This window comes from Apis cerana, linkage group LG11 (genome assembly GCF_029169275.1).
Source record: "Apis cerana isolate GH-2021 linkage group LG11, AcerK_1.0, whole genome shotgun sequence".
NCBI lineage: Eukaryota > Metazoa > Arthropoda > Insecta > Hymenoptera > Apidae > Apis > Apis cerana.
Genome location: NC_083862.1, coordinates 2,327,994 through 2,346,947, shown reverse-complemented (window position 1 = coordinate 2,346,947; position 18,954 = coordinate 2,327,994). Strand labels below are relative to the sequence as shown.

At 26.6% G+C, this 18,954-nt stretch overlaps 2 protein-coding genes across 4 annotated transcripts; one reads left to right on the top strand and one right to left on the bottom strand.

The window, feature by feature from the left end:
• Positions 1-2,564: 2,564 nt before the first annotated feature.
• On the top strand, positions 2,565-5,774 carry LOC107997232 (uncharacterized). Of its 2 annotated transcripts, none has more exons than XM_017055684.3 (10): positions 2,565-2,808; positions 3,133-3,253; positions 3,349-3,570; positions 3,679-3,754; positions 3,841-4,019; positions 4,096-4,351; positions 4,435-4,656; positions 4,730-4,810; positions 4,871-4,968; positions 5,129-5,774. In XM_017055684.3, exons 2-10 carry the CDS (start codon positions 3,152-3,154, stop codon positions 5,231-5,233), a joined length of 1,341 nt encoding a protein of 446 aa, XP_016911173.2. In that variant the 5' UTR covers positions 2,565-2,808; positions 3,133-3,151; the 3' UTR covers positions 5,234-5,774. The 2 variants fall into 2 exon arrangements, with proteins under 2 accessions (XP_016911173.2, XP_016911172.2); XM_017055683.3 differs by having other exon boundaries at positions 2,571-2,812.
• A 51-nt stretch (positions 5,775-5,825) lies between these two features.
• On the bottom strand, positions 5,826-17,507 carry LOC107997233 (twisted gastrulation protein homolog 1-A). 2 transcript variants are annotated; one of them, XM_017055688.3, is made up of 4 exons: positions 13,846-17,507; positions 7,459-7,687; positions 7,166-7,366; positions 5,826-6,919 (listed from the first exon to the last, which is right to left on the bottom strand). In XM_017055688.3, exons 2-4 carry the CDS (start codon positions 7,679-7,681, stop codon positions 6,612-6,614), a joined length of 732 nt encoding a protein of 243 aa, XP_016911177.1. In that variant the 5' UTR covers positions 7,682-7,687; positions 13,846-17,507; the 3' UTR covers positions 5,826-6,611. The 2 variants fall into 2 exon arrangements, with proteins under 2 accessions (XP_016911177.1, XP_016911176.1); XM_017055687.3 differs by lacking the exon at positions 13,846-17,507 and adding an exon at positions 13,195-13,782.
• Positions 17,508-18,954: the final 1,447 nt, after the last annotated feature.

The following is an 18,954-nucleotide window of genomic DNA, read 5'->3' as shown; positions in this document are numbered from 1 at the left end:
TAAAATAGAATCATTTCTATAATAAAATATGTAATATGTTAACATTAAATTTAAATTGATTATATATTATTTAATTTAGGAAAATTTGAAAAAAAAGCGAGAAACAATATTTTTGTATATAATTAATGATTACTTATTTTAATACTTAAAATAATAATCCATTTATTATTATTTTAATGAAAAAAAAATCACAATTTTATATCGTAGTAAAATTTACATGGTTAAATTAATAATAATAGTTAAATATTTTTTTTTAACGAAAAGTTCCATTTTCTTATAATCTAAAACTTAAGATTTTTACAAAATAATATTTTTATAAAAAATATTTATATAGATATTAAAATTTATTAATTATTATATTTACATAGATATTATTAAAAATTATTAAAAAATATTTATTTTATTTTATTTTATTTTTGATATTCTATTTTTAATGAAAAATATTAAATCTATCAATCAATCTTTTATTGATCAATCCTCTAAATTAAATTATTAATATTATTAATATTATTATACTAATAGTTACTTGTAATTAATTGTATTATTATATGAAAAAGAATTATTCGAATCGATCACATTATGCGATCTTAAGTGAAAATTGTATTTCATTTTTTGATATTGTTTGCTTTGAGATCAAGAAGATTATTAGTTTGTTCATAAATGCTATGGATTTTTACTAAAATATATATACGTATTTATTTGTGCATATTCATATCCGTAACATTCCCAAGGTAAAACAATCTGCGCATGATCAAGCAGCTACAACAACTTTTACTTGCATACAGTTATACATAGAGTTGCACATTAGTAGAATAATTCCGCAGGGGTAACAATTGATTTAGAAGTAATTGCTTCCTTGTGTATATCTGACACGTGCACGATTGACACGTTATTATCATACTATCTCAAAACCGAACAAGTTATAAAGTATTTTTTATTTCATTTTTTATTATTCCTAAGAAAACTAAATGGATTTTTAAATTGCAAATTATTTTTTATTTTCAGATTTTCATAATCACATTTTTTTCCTATTTATTAAAATTACGATTGAATTTTTTAAATGATTATTTAAATTTAAATAATCATGTTCAAACATTATAATATATATTTATTGCTGTTTTCTTTTAATTCTTTCTAGTTAATATATATTGTTTTCTTAAAATGACAATTATGTGAATCATTATCATAGAGTAATGAACAAAGAAACCAAAAATAAGATAAAGTTTGAATTATATCTATTTTAAAACTTACTTTGTAATTAATGCCTTTTTTAAAAATAAATAAACAAAAAATTTGGAATATAAATATTTTTGGACATGCGTTTAAATGGACTGTTTTCAGATTCTATTACAATAGATTCAATACAACAGATTCTTATCGTAATAATGGTTCTCATACATGAGGAAACATCCTATTATAAGGATAGGAACCGCAAAAGGGTATATTCAAGCATCAGGGTAGTAATAAGAAAAAAAAAGAATTGAAAAACATTACTATAAGGTTATACCGAGTTTACCGTTAAGCCCCTCCCTTCTATCTCTCTTACCACATCATTCTCCCCACTTACCCATGATGTCCCTCGCGCACGATCGCGTTTCCATTACGATCGGTTTCTTCTCTCTTTTCAATCTTTCTCATTTCTCTTTTTCCTTCTTTTATCCTCTTTCCGATTTACTATTCTATCTTTCTCTTTTTTGTATCAACACTACGTCACGCGCTTGGGCCCCTTTCACCTCGATAAACCTCGTGTCTTCTCTCGATTTCTCAAATAAATGAAACAATACATAATTCGATTAATAGATAAATAATCAAAATTAATCATAAACATATATAAACATAATCAAATTTAAAAAAAAATATATAAGCATTATCATTGAATGAATATTAAAATTTGATAATATTCTAATTTTTCTTATTAATTTTATTTTAATTCGATATATATATTTAATATGTATACATATATATTATGTGATTAATTAAAATACATTTAACCTCATTTCATTTCTTTATAATTATTTAATATATTATATATTTAAATATTTCAATAAAAAGTGATTGAAACCAAGTTAAGTACTTTCTTGTTTTTTATTCCTTCTATTAATTTTTATATTAATAATAAGAGGATAACAAATTGGCATGAATAGAAAATTTTTACTAGAAACACAATATTGTTTGTTCAAATTATATAACTTGAACTAAAACTAAAAACCAAAATTATTGTACAACAGTAGTGCCCAAAGAACTTTTCAATCAACTTTTTATTTTATTTTTTATGAACTTATTGGCAAAAGATTTTGTTTTATGTTTTTAATCACTAATTATCATAAATTATCATTATTTTCATGTATATTTTATAATACAATTTTACATTTTCATTTTCAATATTTCTCATTTATAAAAAAATATTTTTTGTATAAAAATATATTGTAAAAATGCAATAGAAAAAAATAAAATATAATAATATTATAAAATTAGTATAAACTACAAATATTGTATTCGGAATGTAATTAAAATTACGCATCACTAATTCAAAAGATCATTTGATTCTTCGTACCGAACGAGTACAAATGGCGGCATCTGGACAAGATATTTCGTATTAAATGTCTTGTTGAAAAATACAACTACAGATGACCGTAACCGTATACACAGGAATCTCTTTGGTTTTTGCATCGTTCAATTCGAGTGCTGAGGTATGCACGAGGCGAATAGCAATGGTGCCGGTAACCGTGTTTCAATATCAACGCCAAAACTGTGATTTTTATTTCCTCTATTAATCTAGTATTGAGAATACAGCGTATGATGAAAAAAGTATGTAAGTAACTTATAATATTTTCTGTTACAATATTGTTATTTTCAGTCTTTGAGATTTTATTTACTATAATAAAATTATCATTCTGGAACATTATTATTATTGTATTTATTATTATTGTTATTAGCTTATTCTTATTAGCTTATTGTTATTAGCTTAATTCTTATTACTTAATTATGAATATAATTTCTATTATGAATATTTTGTCAGTTATACATAACTTTTGGTGATACTTTAAAGTAATTCTTAATAACAGAGATCAAATCATAGTTTTTATATTTTGTTGTGCTAATACGTGATTAAATTTATTAATCCAAATACAGATTTTAGAAGAATGTAAGTATGGCAGAAGGTGGAATAGAACCAAAGCCTAGTGATAATCAAATATCTAAATTACAATTGGAAGTGAATGAATGTCTTGGTAATTGGCTAGTGTATTTACAGGTTTGTATGTTTTCTTATGTTATGATTGATATGATTTTTATGATAATGATTCTTATGTTAAAGTATGCAAAAACAAATTATGTTATTTATTGTAGACGCTCAATGGCCTATGCACAGCGGGTACAAAATTAACTCAATCATTACAAACACTTTTGTCTGCTCATGATACATTAGCACAATGTCGATTAACAGGACAATGTCTTGCTGGTTGGGAAGAGCTTACAAGAGCAACATATATAGCCAGCAATACGGTAAAAAATCACATTATCTCTGCATTAAGAGATCATGAATCACGAGAAAATGAAGGAGAAAAACATGTATGTATAGATATATAAATTTAATTATCTTTACAGAAACAAATCTTAAAATAAAAACTAAAAAAAAATTGTGTTTGATATTTTTTTTATTGACTAACATTTTTTCAGGATATACTTAGAGATAATTTAATGACATTCATAAATTTACAATATCAGTTCTGTGTTGCATGCTGTGAATGTCTAGGTAAGAATTAAAACTGATTTCTAGTCAATATTTTTGTTTTTTTTTTTTTTATTTTTGGAATTGATTCTTTAAAATAATTCTTCTAGGTGGAATGGCAGAATGCTCCTGTTCTCAAAGTGGTACAGCTGAATGTGATATTGCTTCTCTTCAGCAATGTTTTGAAAGATTGTATAGTTCATCGCCATTAGCATCTTCTATGTCAACACAACAATCTGTACAAAATTGTCATAGATCACCTTTACCATATCCTTTATTTCCTCTGCGGGTAATTTTAATTCTTAAAAATTCTTTTTTTATTTATTTATTTTAGAATTCTTTTTACATATTTTTTTTTATAAAAGGTTCAGAGGAGATGGTCCGAAACCGCAGCTGCGGAAATGTCAGGTGAATCATCAGATAATACAATGAGAAGATGGTCTATGCCATGGGATTGTAGAAACATCACAGATTGGCCACGACATGATATTAGATTTCGATTGAGGTTACCTCATCAAGATAGAAGTAGATCTACTACTCCAGATACAATATGGAAAACATCTGCTATGGCTAGTCAAGATGGCTTACAAGAAGCTATCCAACTATTATCTTGTAAACCAGGTAAGACAAGAAGTAAAAATTATTTATGATAATAACAATTATCATACATTAAATTTCTACTATATTTCTTAATATTTATATAGGAGTTAGACCTCTGAATCAATTGCCTGCTTACACAAATCATCATATCCCAGGTGTTACATTAACGACGTGCAATTTTGAATCAAATTATGATTCGACTATTTGGCCAGGATCTCGAAAAGTAGGTACTTCAAGATGTTGGCCTCATGATTCTCATTCAAGTGATCATTCTGATCAATCAGGACAACGAGAAAGTGATCACAGTGGAGAGCATCGAGATTCGGGTACAATTTGATATATATTAAAATTTATTTATACATTATTACTGCAATAAATTATTTATTATACACTGTGTAGAACAAAGTGGAACTAGTGGTAGTCACGGTGACAGCAAAGATAGCATTCATTCACAGAGTGATCATAGGGAAATCGAACTTGGTGAGTATATATATTGAATATAATTTACAAAGTCAATTACGTTTAATTTTGATTTCTTAGGTACCATAGATGTATTAGCTTCACGTAAAAACAGTTCTTCAACAGACTCTTGCATATCAGCCCATAGTCGTTCAGGTTCCGAGAGCGCTGCTGGTGGGGTAATGCATGATTATTGTTTAACATAATTACTATTATTATTATTATTATTGTTATTATTATTATTATTATTATTATTATTCATAATTTTTATATATTAATTTCAATCTATTTATAGATTATAAAATATTTTTACTATACTATTAATATTAATAATTTCAGGAATCCGCGAGATCTCAATTATATTCGATGTGGAGCGGCAGCGATTTGCCTTTCATTAAATTGCCAGAAAGCAATGAAACGCAAGATGAACATCCACCTGTATAAATATGCTATTGGCAAATCACTTTTATGCTTTTTTTCGAATGTTGTAATTTTTATTATATTTATAAGCACGATGCAATAACGCGCGTTAATAGTGCGTATATAAATTAATCTATGTGATCATTGAATCTACGCGTAAAACGCGGTATTTAATGTTCACTATACAAAGTAGAATTGAATGAGTGTGTTTATAAAATATATTGCGCGATAAGGCGGTATATAATCATTCAAAGAGTGAATTACACTTTAAAATAGAATAATTTATAAAAAAATGATTGTAAATTTTTTATTATCTACGGGAATTTATTTATAAATAATTATTTGATATTGGCTCTGTTTTTCTAGTCTATTAATTAGTTTTCAGAAAAAAATTATTCATTAATATCTTTCCGATGGAATTTTTCCAAATTCCATTCTTAGTTCAATGTGGTAAAGTTTTAATGAAATCTACAATTTTCAGTATCGATATTATACTACTATTGTTATTTATATTACATATGATCGCATGAATTGGAAAATAAAAATTGAACATTTTCCTACACGATTTTTCATAGTATCTTTATATCATATATTAATGCAATAATCAAATGCAATATTAAATGATATATAAATTATATTTTTTATGATTTGATTATTCACATGTACACATGAATTGAACGAATCGTTTATGATCATCTAAAATATGTTATTATTTTGTATTATGTAAATATAGGCGTCTATAAAATTTATCAAATCGTTTTAAAACAGGTAAGGAATTAAAGGAACTTGGACAAAGGTTTTTATCTGAACGATATAATTGACGCATCAAATACACGTCAATGGATTATAAATGAATTAATATGTGTACAACTTGATTCATATGGCACAGAAAAATAAAATATATGACACCACGTACTACTTACATACATACATATTTAACATTTAAAAACGAATAATGACTTATACGTGCTATGCCGTTAAAGTCATATTATAAAACCAGTCAATTCTAAACGCCATTACATTTGTTTGTTTTCTTTACTTAAACTTAAACGCGATATCATTAAATGCGTTGACAATCAATCGTTTCCAGCTTCACTGATCATGATTTAAATTATATTTGCTAACAAATGAATCCCTTTTGAAGGGAATTAAGTTCATCGTATAATTTTTAAAAAGTTTAAAATGGATAAAATGGTCAATCAATCATAAAACCACAGTCTTTGCACATGGATATAGTATCGAATTCATGAATATCACGAACAAATGACGGCACTATTTACGATTAAGTTCTTGAAATAATCAACCGTCACCGGGATTGCACTCACCCTAACACAACTTCAACTTCAATATAATCCACTAACGAAAAAATGTTACACGAGATCGAAAAGAAAACCGATGATTATTAATCGATGTCATCTTCCGTTAAATCGTCTTCATCTTGACCATAATCATCATACTGATCTTTCAAATCATCTTCTTCTTTGTCTATTGGACAATGTATGCATCTCGATTCATTGATTCCATAATTAATACAAGTGTCTCCTATACATTCGCAACAACCATCGTGGAACCATCTATAACTGCTAGCACCCATGCTCTGGCAAGACGCCCGACATTTGTTCCAGGAGTTACATTGAGCCATAAATGCAACGGTGCAGTTAACCGTCATTACGTTTGGTTTCAATGGGTGCACTTCTTCGTTGGAAGTTTCTGAAAAGAATATTAATTTTCGTCAGTAATAAAATTTACATAAATATATTAAACATATCTAATTAAAATTATTTCTTAAATGAATATATATATTGGCTTAAAATGTCACATTTACAAATAAGATTATAAAATAACACATGGCAATAATTGACAATTAATGAGTAACAATGTTAAAGGTAAATTATTGAGCTTCATACTAAATTTATTTATGAAAAAAGGGAAATTGAGAAAAATTATAATACATACTCATAGTATATTTATTTTCATGTTTTGGTGTAAATAAAGACATATCAAAATCCACTGGAAACGTGAATGTAAGCCAACGTTCATGCGGATCCGGTTCTGCGGTTAACGCTTGAAACAGACCTGGCATCGGATCGGTAAAATCTTCCACATGAGATTTCTTGCTCAACGGATTATCTGTAATATTTGGTTTCGGGCACAGATCTACGGAAAATACAATTAAAAAAATATAAATCTTTTTATTTTATATAACTATAATATTTAGTGAATCAGAAAATAGAAACACGAAAACTTACCTACGCACGAACAACATTCATCATAAAGATAACTAAGACAAGAGAAGCATTCCTTGCAACAGGTACAGGTAACGAGATCGCATTTGCAACTTTGCGTGAGCATACATTTACTCACGACACTAGCACAGATCGCTTCGTTGCAGGCTTTAGAATATTTAATGATTGCAGCCAGAAATAAGATTCCAATGATTGCCACGATAAGCGTTCTTCTCCAACTCGTCATCGTGTTCTGAACAAACATATCAACAAACATTAATATTACACTGGTTCAACTGGTTTCAACGATAGACGAAACTTTTTCCCTTTATGCTCGACATGATCTCGCCACGATCAGACAAAATAAAATACATCGCCCGAGGTCAGACTTCTAAGATAATCATATATATATATCGCAAGAACTCGAATATCGAGTTTACGTGTGCCGGGAGAAGGTTATCGAGAGCAATTAAAACAGCCGATAAATTGGCGCCACTTCCTTCTAACGATGTATACAACATATCGCAAGGAGCAAGAACACACGCGTCCGCTATCGAGTCTACGGTAGACAGAGTGAATCGCATACGTTGATTACGACCATGAAGCTCGATTAAGGTTATTAAGAATATTCATGAACGTGAGTCAGGGATGTCATTAAGAGGGGGTCGTGTGCCGAAAGAACAAATTTTTAAATCTCATGTGTTTTTGGAACTCTCTTTTTGAAACAGTGGTTCTCAATCTTTCAATCGTGATTTATAGGGGTTGTGAAGTGATTTGGTACTGCTAATTTTTAGTTAATAATTTTTAACACTTACTTGTTTTAAAATAATTTTTTAATATCATATTTTATAAGAATATAAAGAAAACGTGATCCATCTGTTATTCAAAGTATTAACTTTTTTCAATTTTTTTTATCTTATAGAGAGATCGCAAGTTATTTAAATATTACAATAAAAAGCAACTCAAGAAAATTTAAAAATATTATTATAAAACTATTATCATAATCTACGAATATGTATATATTTATTGATTCTGTGTTTGTTATTGCATTTTTATTAACTAATTTTTTAACTTTTAAGAATGACTGATATATTCGATGTTTATTATTAAGTACAGAAATATTAATTATAATGCAATGAATTACTTATTAATTATTCAAAGAAATAGTAAATAGTGTTAAAAATGATGTAAAAAATATATATATAAGATTGAAAATATATAAGATTTAATACGCGATTCTGCAGAGTAGGAAAAAAAAAAATGATTGTAAAGACGCAATGTCCGATAATTCGATGCAAAATGATTTGCACGCGTAATTATAACTTCTGAACGTGTCAATTAAATAGCTATTTATATCTTGCATAATCACATCCTACGATGTTTTTTCTGATGAAAAAAATTCCATTTCAACGACCTGTTACACGTGCATCGATTCGAGAAAAATAGTATTTAATTCGATGCAACACATATTGCCGATATTATTATTCCAGTCTCGATACTTCATTTAATTTTTTTTTTTTTTTTGTTTATCTTCAAGATATCTCAAATATTCTTTAACAATTAAGATTGTGTCATCATTGAATGAAAAAAGAAACGCATCAATATTTTAAATTTGATTTTAAAATTCAATATCTGAATGTAATTCTCTCGTTAACGATTGCTTGATCCGATTGTTTTTAATCAATTAAATCGGAAGAACATTTTTTGAAGAATCAAAGAATCGATTTTACGACGATTTCCTTCAGATAATTGTTATTCACTCTTCCTTCGTTGTGTAATCTCTCTCTACCTTTGACAAGTGCCACTTCATTAAACTTCTACTTTGTACTCAACTGAATGACCTACCACGATTCCAGATACTTGACAGGTAGATCATAAGACAGATTTTTCGAGAAATTTCACTCGGAAGCCTGTCTATTATGAATTGTTATTTTTAAAAATAAAATGTATTATTTTCATGCAAATATTTATTATGAATGTTAATTGCCTCTCATTATGATATAATAATTCATATTATACACAAAAAAATAGTATTCTAAAATTCTAAAATTATATTTCACAAATAAATTATTCTTAAATGATTTATTTATCAGATATTTTGTTGTTTTAAGTAATAATAAAATAAAAAATAAAAGATAACAAATAATAGTAAGGTAAAGAAATAGATTTTTAAAGAAATAAATTTTAAAATTCAAAAAATATAGAAAGAAATACATTTCCTAGAAATAAGAAAATATTAATTATATAAAATTATATAATATTATTATAAAATTTATTATTTTAAATATTTAAATATAATAGTATAACGAATGTTTAAGTACTAATTTTCACATTATAATTAAAAAGTTGTTAAAGTTGTTTTGAGAAAAAAACAGTATAATGAGGAATATTTTAAAATCAAAACGCATTCTGGAATTTTACGAGTAAAAAAATTATTAATTTACAAACTTTTGTAGAAAATATAAAACTTAATTTATATAAATATAAACAAAATAATTTTTTATTTTATCGATCTTGTTTGTGAATTTTATTTTAATTTTATTTTAATTGGTATAATATTTTCCAATTTTTTTGTGTTAAATATTTATTGAAATTAATAGTCTTTGCCATAATTTTTGGAATTTTTATTCAGATATACATTTTATGAGATAATAATATTTCTTATAATTATAATTAGTTATAATTTATTTTTTTTTATAAAAAGATATTTATTCAAATATAAAGACTATTAAATATAAAAATATTTATGATATTAACAGATCATATATTTCGATCTAAATAATAAAGATGATGTTCTGCGATCAATAACTGGTTTTTGTCTCAACATCTTATCTATCAATTGATTGTTTCGATGTTAATAAATATTTTTAAGTTTATAAAAATATTTTAATAAAAGAATATTACATTTTTTATCTTTCAACAATCTTTCGTGCATTTACTTATTAAATCTAGAAAAAAAGAAAGTATTTAGGATTTGTTAATCTTGAAAAATGAAAAAAGAAATCTAAACAAAATAAGAATATCGAAATAATAGTTTTGTTGAATTGCAAATACAACTGATAAATCGTGGAGAAAAACGACTGCAAATTTTTATTCGTTGAAGTAGCTAATTGAAATGCCGTGGATGTCCTATGCAACGAAGGAATCACGATGGAGGCGCCGCGCGCATTGCGACTAGAGACTGAACGGTTTTAGAAAAATTCCAACTGTATTGAAATGTAAACGTTCGTCATCCAGGGACAGACGTGCTTACAGCCTCGCCTTGTTCTAGCCCGAGGCAATGGAATAACTTCAATAACAAACGGCAATCGCCTTCATGGAAAGTATCTACCTACGTTCGTATTTGCTATTCGAACTCTTATTTATTCATATATAATTCTAACCTCTATACTATCTACTTAGTTAAAATATCATATCTTTTACTTTTTTATTTTCCAAAATCTATGTATCGAAATATTTTAATATTTTCTATATGTTCTTTAACTTTTAAGTAATGCAAGTAATATAAAATAATTTTTAAGTATGTGTAAATCTAGAATTAGATTATTTTAATTCATTTCTCCTACAAGGATGTCGTGAAAAAACTAATACGAATTTCAAATTTCATAATTCTAAAATCTAGAAAATCTAAAAGATTAAAATTTCATTTAATGCCTTCCATTATGAAGATTTTTATAAATATAAGCTTTCTTTAAATTTATTTATTTGTAAGTTATTTATATGTATTATTATTATTAAATTATATTATTATATATGCTTCTATAATCTAGTAAATTATGTATGAAATTACAACTATCTATAATTGATTATTCGATTTTATGAAATGAAAGTATAAATTTTAAAATCTTATTTGACTTATTTTCAAATGATTTATTTATCAATCTTTGATTATTTCAAATAATAATAGGAAATAAACAATAATAAATTTCTTCGTATATAAGATATTAATATATTCATGGACGAATATGAAAGATTTAAACATGCAAGTAAACATAAAAGTTGATATGTGCAAAAATATGGATTATGACTTATTTATGAAATCATAAAGATTTTAATTTTGCAATAAATCAAGCAAAATGGAGATAGAGCGTAACAAAGAAAAAAAAGGCCAATTATAATTTAATTCAATATTTATTGAATTAATTATTATTAATAATAATCAATAAATATATACTAAACTAATAGTTTTTTTAAAGTTGAAATTGTGTTACAATGGATATATTGAACGATTCAATTGATTTATTAATAATTTTATTATTATTTATCGTAAAGCAAAACAATTTTGACCAAATAATATGAGATACGTGTAATATTCTTACATACAAATTTTTATATATATTTTTATAATAATTGTGAATGTAATAATTTTTCAGTTATCGTATTCCAAAGTCAAAGTGTCACTTTCGACCCCACACTCCTCTATACACTTCAATGTATCGTACTTGGAGAATACAAAAAAGTGCATTCCTTTCTAGAAATACTCATGCAGTTTGAATCAATTGTTGACGCATCCGTATGCCGTTCATCGTTTCTTATTGGACATGCGTTTTTCGCGGCACCGACAACAAAACACCAGACAAGTAATGAAAAAAGATGACGAAAGAAAAATTTTTGCATTTCGCTACACGTACGACAATCTCGATGTAAATTCAAAAATTTTCAAAAATTTAAAGAAAAAAGGATGTAAAACTAGACACAGCGAAATCGCGTTAAAATTTTCAAATTCGGGAGATTTCATCTTATCAAAAATTTTAAATAAAAGAAATAGAATTGGACGTTTGACAATGAAATTTTTATTTTACTTTTTATTTGCTTTATTTTAAATTATATTATTTGAATAATATAATGTATTTAAAAATTAGATTATTTTGATATTTTGCTATTTTATTCGGTAGTTTGATGTTTTTCTGACGCACTAATTTATTTCTGTGGTAATTTTCCTATACAAAATTTCTTAAAACCATTTTCTTTTTTTTACTTTTTTATAGATACGCATTTCTTGATTTGGAATTTGGTAAAATCTTGTTTATTAATGTATCTGTATTAATATTATAATTTTTATTATTTGTTATATTTTGTTTTTTATTATTACTTGAAATACTGAAACATTCGATCTAGGAAATATTTGAGAAAAATTTATTTTTTAAATAAGATTTTGAAAATTACTCGCAAATATTTTTTATCTTTATTATTTTTATTTCAATTATCATAGCTATTTCTTCTTTTTATATTTTATTTTCATTTCAAATAAAACATATCCAGTCCTGGTCTGTTTCAATATGAGAAAGAATTATACGGAAACGTATAACGCAATTAATTATCATTTCATTCTAAACGCCAGTCTCTTTGTATCCACGATTTTAACCTGTCGTTTCTTCCTCGTTCTAAGAAACGATAGAAAAGGGGGACTCGATCGATCGTGAAATGGCCGACTATAAATGCGTGCACGCGGCCAAGATAAACGTTTCGCAAGAATCCGATATCGCATGCCAACGAAATATACCAGATTTGCACAAAATCAACTGTCTCTCTAACTATATAGAATGCTAAAAGCGCAGTAGAATTGGCTCGATAACGTTGCGATGCGTTAGACGTTTACAATAACGATTTGAATCGCAATTACTGCGAATAGATCTATAGTGTGAATCTGTACGGTAAGACACGGTAAATAAAAAAGGCGTGATTCCAATCGAATCTCCTTCTCTGTTCTTCATCGCAAAAAAGATCGATTAAAACCGGGATTCGCCGGTATGTGTTTACCTGACAATCCTGAAATGTATTCCAATGAGCGAACGGTGGGTAGAGCGGTAACCTATGCACGGGTAACTATTTTAAGCACGCGCAACCGGTTCGCGTTGCGACTGGTACGAAACATGTTCTCTCCGTCAAGCGTATCCTTCTAAACGTAGAAAAACAAACTGTTTTTCTTTAACACAATAAGGAACACGTTCGATCTTTTGCGTATAATCCTCGCTGCCTCTAATAATCGGCACGATCTATCGATCCATTCGAACAGATCCACTTCGCACTAGCTGACACTTTCTCTGAGCACGATGTTCGTTCGTGTATTCGCGCGGACCGACCGGTTTGTTAAATTCCGATCTTGAAATCGATGTGTCGCGAGACTCGAGGCAAGTTGGCACACAACTACTTGCGAATTGTACGACTCAACCAAAGGATGGTGGAGGAGAAAAAGTATCCTGAAAGATCGAGACGAACTGGGTATCTATGACGGGTGCGACGAATCGAAGAGCGACTCTCATTGGACTGAATTAAGGAAGGACGTGGACCGAGAGAAACGGAGAAGCGGAAAGGGAAAGAGGTGTAGGAGGAGGAGGAGGAAAAGGAGGTGTTGGCGATGGTAGCCAAGCGAGTTGGTAGTGGTGGTGGTGGTGCTGCAGCCGCTGTTACCGTAAAGTCGTTGCCGAACACAGTGGTGGTGGTGGTTGCTGATAGCGATGGTGGTGGAAAAGGAGAAGAGAGCGAGTCCGCAGTCTGCTAGACTCCGAAGAACTACCTTCCTGACTGAGAGACTGGTTTTCAATTTTTTCCTCACTTTTTGTTTTACCTGTTCCATTGCTTCTCTCTATCTTTTCTTTCTCGCTCTTAGTCCTCTCTTTCTCTTCTCTTCTTCCCCTCTACTTTCTTTTATCTTCCTTCTTCCTCCTGACGATCTCCTACTTTTTTCAGTATTTATTCGTTATGTGCTCGGCTACTTCTTGCGGATATATGATACCATTCGAGGATATCTTTCTTAGACTCGGTGAAGCGAGTAATTTCACAAATTCAATGTACCATATATTCTTTCAAATGTTGGAGTTTTAAGCTTTGTTTGGTTGGCATTTTTTAAGGTTGTCAAAAACAAATATGAAATTGAAATTTTTTGCAGATATAATATATTCGCGACTAATCTTGAATTTATAACGAATAAACTTTAGTGTTTTTTGCGATCATTCTTTATTGCGAAAGTTTTTATTGTAACATCGATAAACGGAAGTGTAGTCGTTATTTGTCACTGTCGATAATTATCAGTAAACTCAGAAACTATGTCTCTAAAAAGTGTCCGAGCATGGAGAAAATGAATGAAAATCGATCCGGGTCTTTCAGTCTCCTTAATGAAAGCAATTCCTCATAGAAAGTGCAACTTTTTATCTTCTGTTTCTGATTCTATAAAGATAAACTAAATCATTTACAAACCAACCAATTGTCAATAATTTACTTTATCTTTAAAATTTTTAAAATCTTCGAAATTTTTCTTTTCTATCATTTCTCGTTTTATTATTATTGCTATCTTATTGCTTTCATTCATAAATCGAATTCTATATCGTTTAATTGTAACGATTTTTAACTTTTTTTAGAGGAAAAATAAATAAAATATATCATTTTTAAAGAGAAATTGATAAAATTAATATTTTCAAGTAATTTTTTATTTCTTTTTTTTAATTCTGTATTAATTTCTTTACATGAATATTGTTTGTGTAAAATAAAAAAAATTTGATAATTCAATAATACCTATACTCAAAATTTTTTATATTAAATTTCTAATTTCTGATTTACTTTCTAGTTATCTAATAATAAAATTTTATAGTAATTTTTAAATTAATCTTTTGATAATTAAATTTTAATTTCGAAGCAAGTTCGATGTGTCAAATATGCCAAATAACATCGATTCTAAAAATTTTAATGCGAAAATAATAAATTTCTTAAAGTCTTAAAGTCTTAGTGGAAAAAATAATAAATTTTAAATGCTTGAATATTAACGCAAATGTTAAATTAGATTTCCGAAAAAAAGAAGTGCAAATTTCATTCAACAAGGGAAAAAAGATTCAAGTCAATAGAAGAAATGTCGTGATAGTGGAAAAAATTAACGTTAATACAAATGAATATTCGATTTGGAACTATGTATGTTTCGATTGAATCAAAAAATGATTATTAATTTATTGACCGATTCATGGAAGGACTCGTTATCTGGTTGTCTTTAAGAACGATCACTATTACGAGAGATATGAGTCCGTCGTGCAACCTCTCATTTCCCTCCTACTGCAATCAACGGCATTTAAGCTTGCGTTTCGAGCGTTTAAGTATTTAGCTGCTTCCGTCATACCTCCATGTATACTGAGAATTTTTCGCACTTTGGGATTTTTAATCTAGTTTTCGGCAAAAAAAGACACTCGTGAAATTGTATTTCATCTTCGATAGAGCTTGCGTTATTAATCCATTAAGATCAAATAATGAAATAATTTTTACATATCTATTGATATAATCTATGAATAATTATCTATATATGATTATTATTTATCAATATATATATATATATAAGAATAAACATAATTATTGTCATTTATCAACATGTATAGGATATATATAGGAATATAAATTCTTAGAATGTTTTTAGTTATATGTTTGTAGACATAGAACGTTTTAAAACATTTTACTTAATATAATGGATCATTAAATATCGAGTGGAATATAATTCTATTTCGATGTTCTTTTTACTATAATTGTTATTAAACATATATGTAAGAACGATAAGATTAGATAAGAGAATAAATATATTACATCATGCTACGACTATAAATTTAAAAGAGTTATATTATTAGAATATTCTGCATATATATATATTGATTACATTATGCGCAAGTTAGCGATTTTCTATCTTTATTTCTTGCACAGAAGAAACACCATTTAGTTAATTCGATGTTATTCAAGATTCAAGTTCTCCATTTTTTTTTCATTTAATTCGATAAAAAAATAACTAAAACTTAAATTCTTTTAAATCTTGCATTAAAAATGAATATAAGAGATAATAAAGCGGAGAAATTATATAAAAATTTATTTTAATTTGAAATCAAAATATCTAGGCTATATATCTATCCTATTTGAAGATTAAATAAATATTCCATCATATAAAATAGAAGCAAATATTTTTACAATTTAATAAAATTCATTATAATTTGGAAACTTTTAGAATTTCATAACATTGTTAATTTTAATTGAAAAGACTTTAACTTAGAAAAGATAATGGAAAAAATATTACTAAATATTATGAAACATAATACATATCTATATAAGAGAAAGTTAATTAAAATATTATTTATAAAATATATTTAAAAATCGGAGAGAGTAAGTAAGTTTTCAACAGTTTCATCAAATGTAAATATTACAACATTGAATCTTAAAGAATTAAGAAAATATATATATATTTTTTTTCAAAAAAGTACATCTCTCTTTCAAAATGATAAAATCAATTTTTTCAATAATAAAATTAAAAAAATAATAAAATTTAAAAAAACATGATATCAAAACTATATACTTTGATAAGAGAGACATCAACGCTCACGTAGGAGAGATGCATTAGAAAGAAGAAAATTCAACGTTGAAATTGATTTCTACATCTTTCTACATTATCAGAATACAATTAGTTAGGTTAGATTAGGTTAGGGAACGAATGCTATGAAATTAAATATTATAAAATGCTACGAAAAAAAGATGTAAATATGATATAAGATTGGTTCGCATGAATGTCGCGTGACTCTGGATGTTTTCTCAAAAGTGGAAAAGAGACAAAATTAAATAGATAAAATGGAAAGACAGGGAGAAAAGGATACATCAGGTATACGAAGATCGTTAGCTCGAAGAAAAATTAGCCGTTTGTCCAAGTTCCATTCGAAGATGGGTCAATCAGATATGAAAACACTTGTCGGATAGGCATTGTTCCAAAGTAACAGGTCTAGGAAGGATCGTAGACACAGGTATACTTTTGTCCTAATGACCACTCGAGGAATTCAAAGATTCACGGTTTCTTCGAATGTTCGACGGGGTGGTCATAATCATTCACATGCTGTACTGCTGCCATCTTCTTTTTAAAAACCGCGCATGAAATCAAGATTATGTATTATGACATTTTTGACAGTTGTCTTTATCCTGCGTCTTTTTTCTTACAGGAATAAATCTTATAGTTCCCGTTGTCTAATAAATTATTTTGATTTTTTATATGATTAATATAAAACGAGTAATATGAAACTCGTTAGTGAATTGAAATACAATAAAAATAATATTGCATTATAGCTGTTACGTATTATAACTTTTTTTTATAAATAATTGTTTTATATATAATACTGAATATTATATTATCTGTAATAAATATTTATCGAATATGTATTATATATGTATACATTTCATTGTATTTTTGATTATTAAAAATTAATTGAAAATTTTTCTTTTTTTTAAAATATAATTTAAAATAATTTTTCTTCCTTTTCTTTTTTTAAAAATTTTCTATTCTCAAAAATAATAATATTGTCTTTCTTTATATTTTTATTATCTTATAAATAAATATTCATCCTGATTTTATTTTTATAATTTCAAAATTTAACCTATAAAATTCTTTTATGTAAATAACTATATAATTCTTAATTAGATTAATAATTACAATTAGCTTGAAGAAAATAAATCCATCATTACTGTGGTCGATGGTATTGACTTTTGATTTATTATAACTTGTTACTTTATTATTTTATTATACATCACACAGGATTCGGGGCGTGGTCATAATCTATAGTATTACAGTATACGCGTGCATTGGATCCTTTCACTGCCCGTTTAAACTGTTCCCACTTGCCAAGGTAAAACTGCAAACATCTATTTCATAACAAATTTGGCATTGATAGTGAACGCATTTTATGATGCATTAAAATTAATCATCATTTAATAATCATATAAAAATAAATTTATTTTAAAAAATTAAAATGAATATGTATTCATATATATACCATATGATTACATTATACATTTTAAAATAACTTAATATAATTAATTTTTAATTATTTTTAATCATAAATTTAAATCTTTGAATTTGTTTTTGTTTTGCATAATATTTTTTATTTTTCTTCTAAATAAAAAATATAAATATACGTGTATATATATTATAAGATAGGATTAATTCATATTCTATCTATTAACAAACTAATTGAAGATTAACCAGTAATTTGAAAATAATAGAAGCTTTTTTTTATTTTTATCTTAACAATCTTGATAAATATATATATTTAATTAATATAATAATTTAAGAAAGATTACTAGTAAAAATAATTTTTGTCGATAAAATTAAAAAAAAAATTCATTGTGGCAAAATGAGTTTTTGTTGCTATCTACTGTTTAAGTTATAAATTCTTATAACACCATTGATAATTAAATCATGAACTAAATATGTATAAATATGTCTAATTCAATAACTCTTTCTTCCTGTATTCCTTATTTCTCTTCTTCGTAGCTTAATTAAATCAAAGACTGTAATAGATCACAATAGATATATTTTATACATAATTTTAGATATATCATATACAGAATGTACAATATGTTAATGGTATTTGAAAAATCAATTTTAAAGACCAAAACAAATACAAAAATTAGTATATAAAAATTTTAATCGAAGATTATTTATTAAATTATAATTATAAATTATAAGTAATTTAAATTTAAATTAAATTAAATGTAAAGATAGATTGATTTCATCTGTAC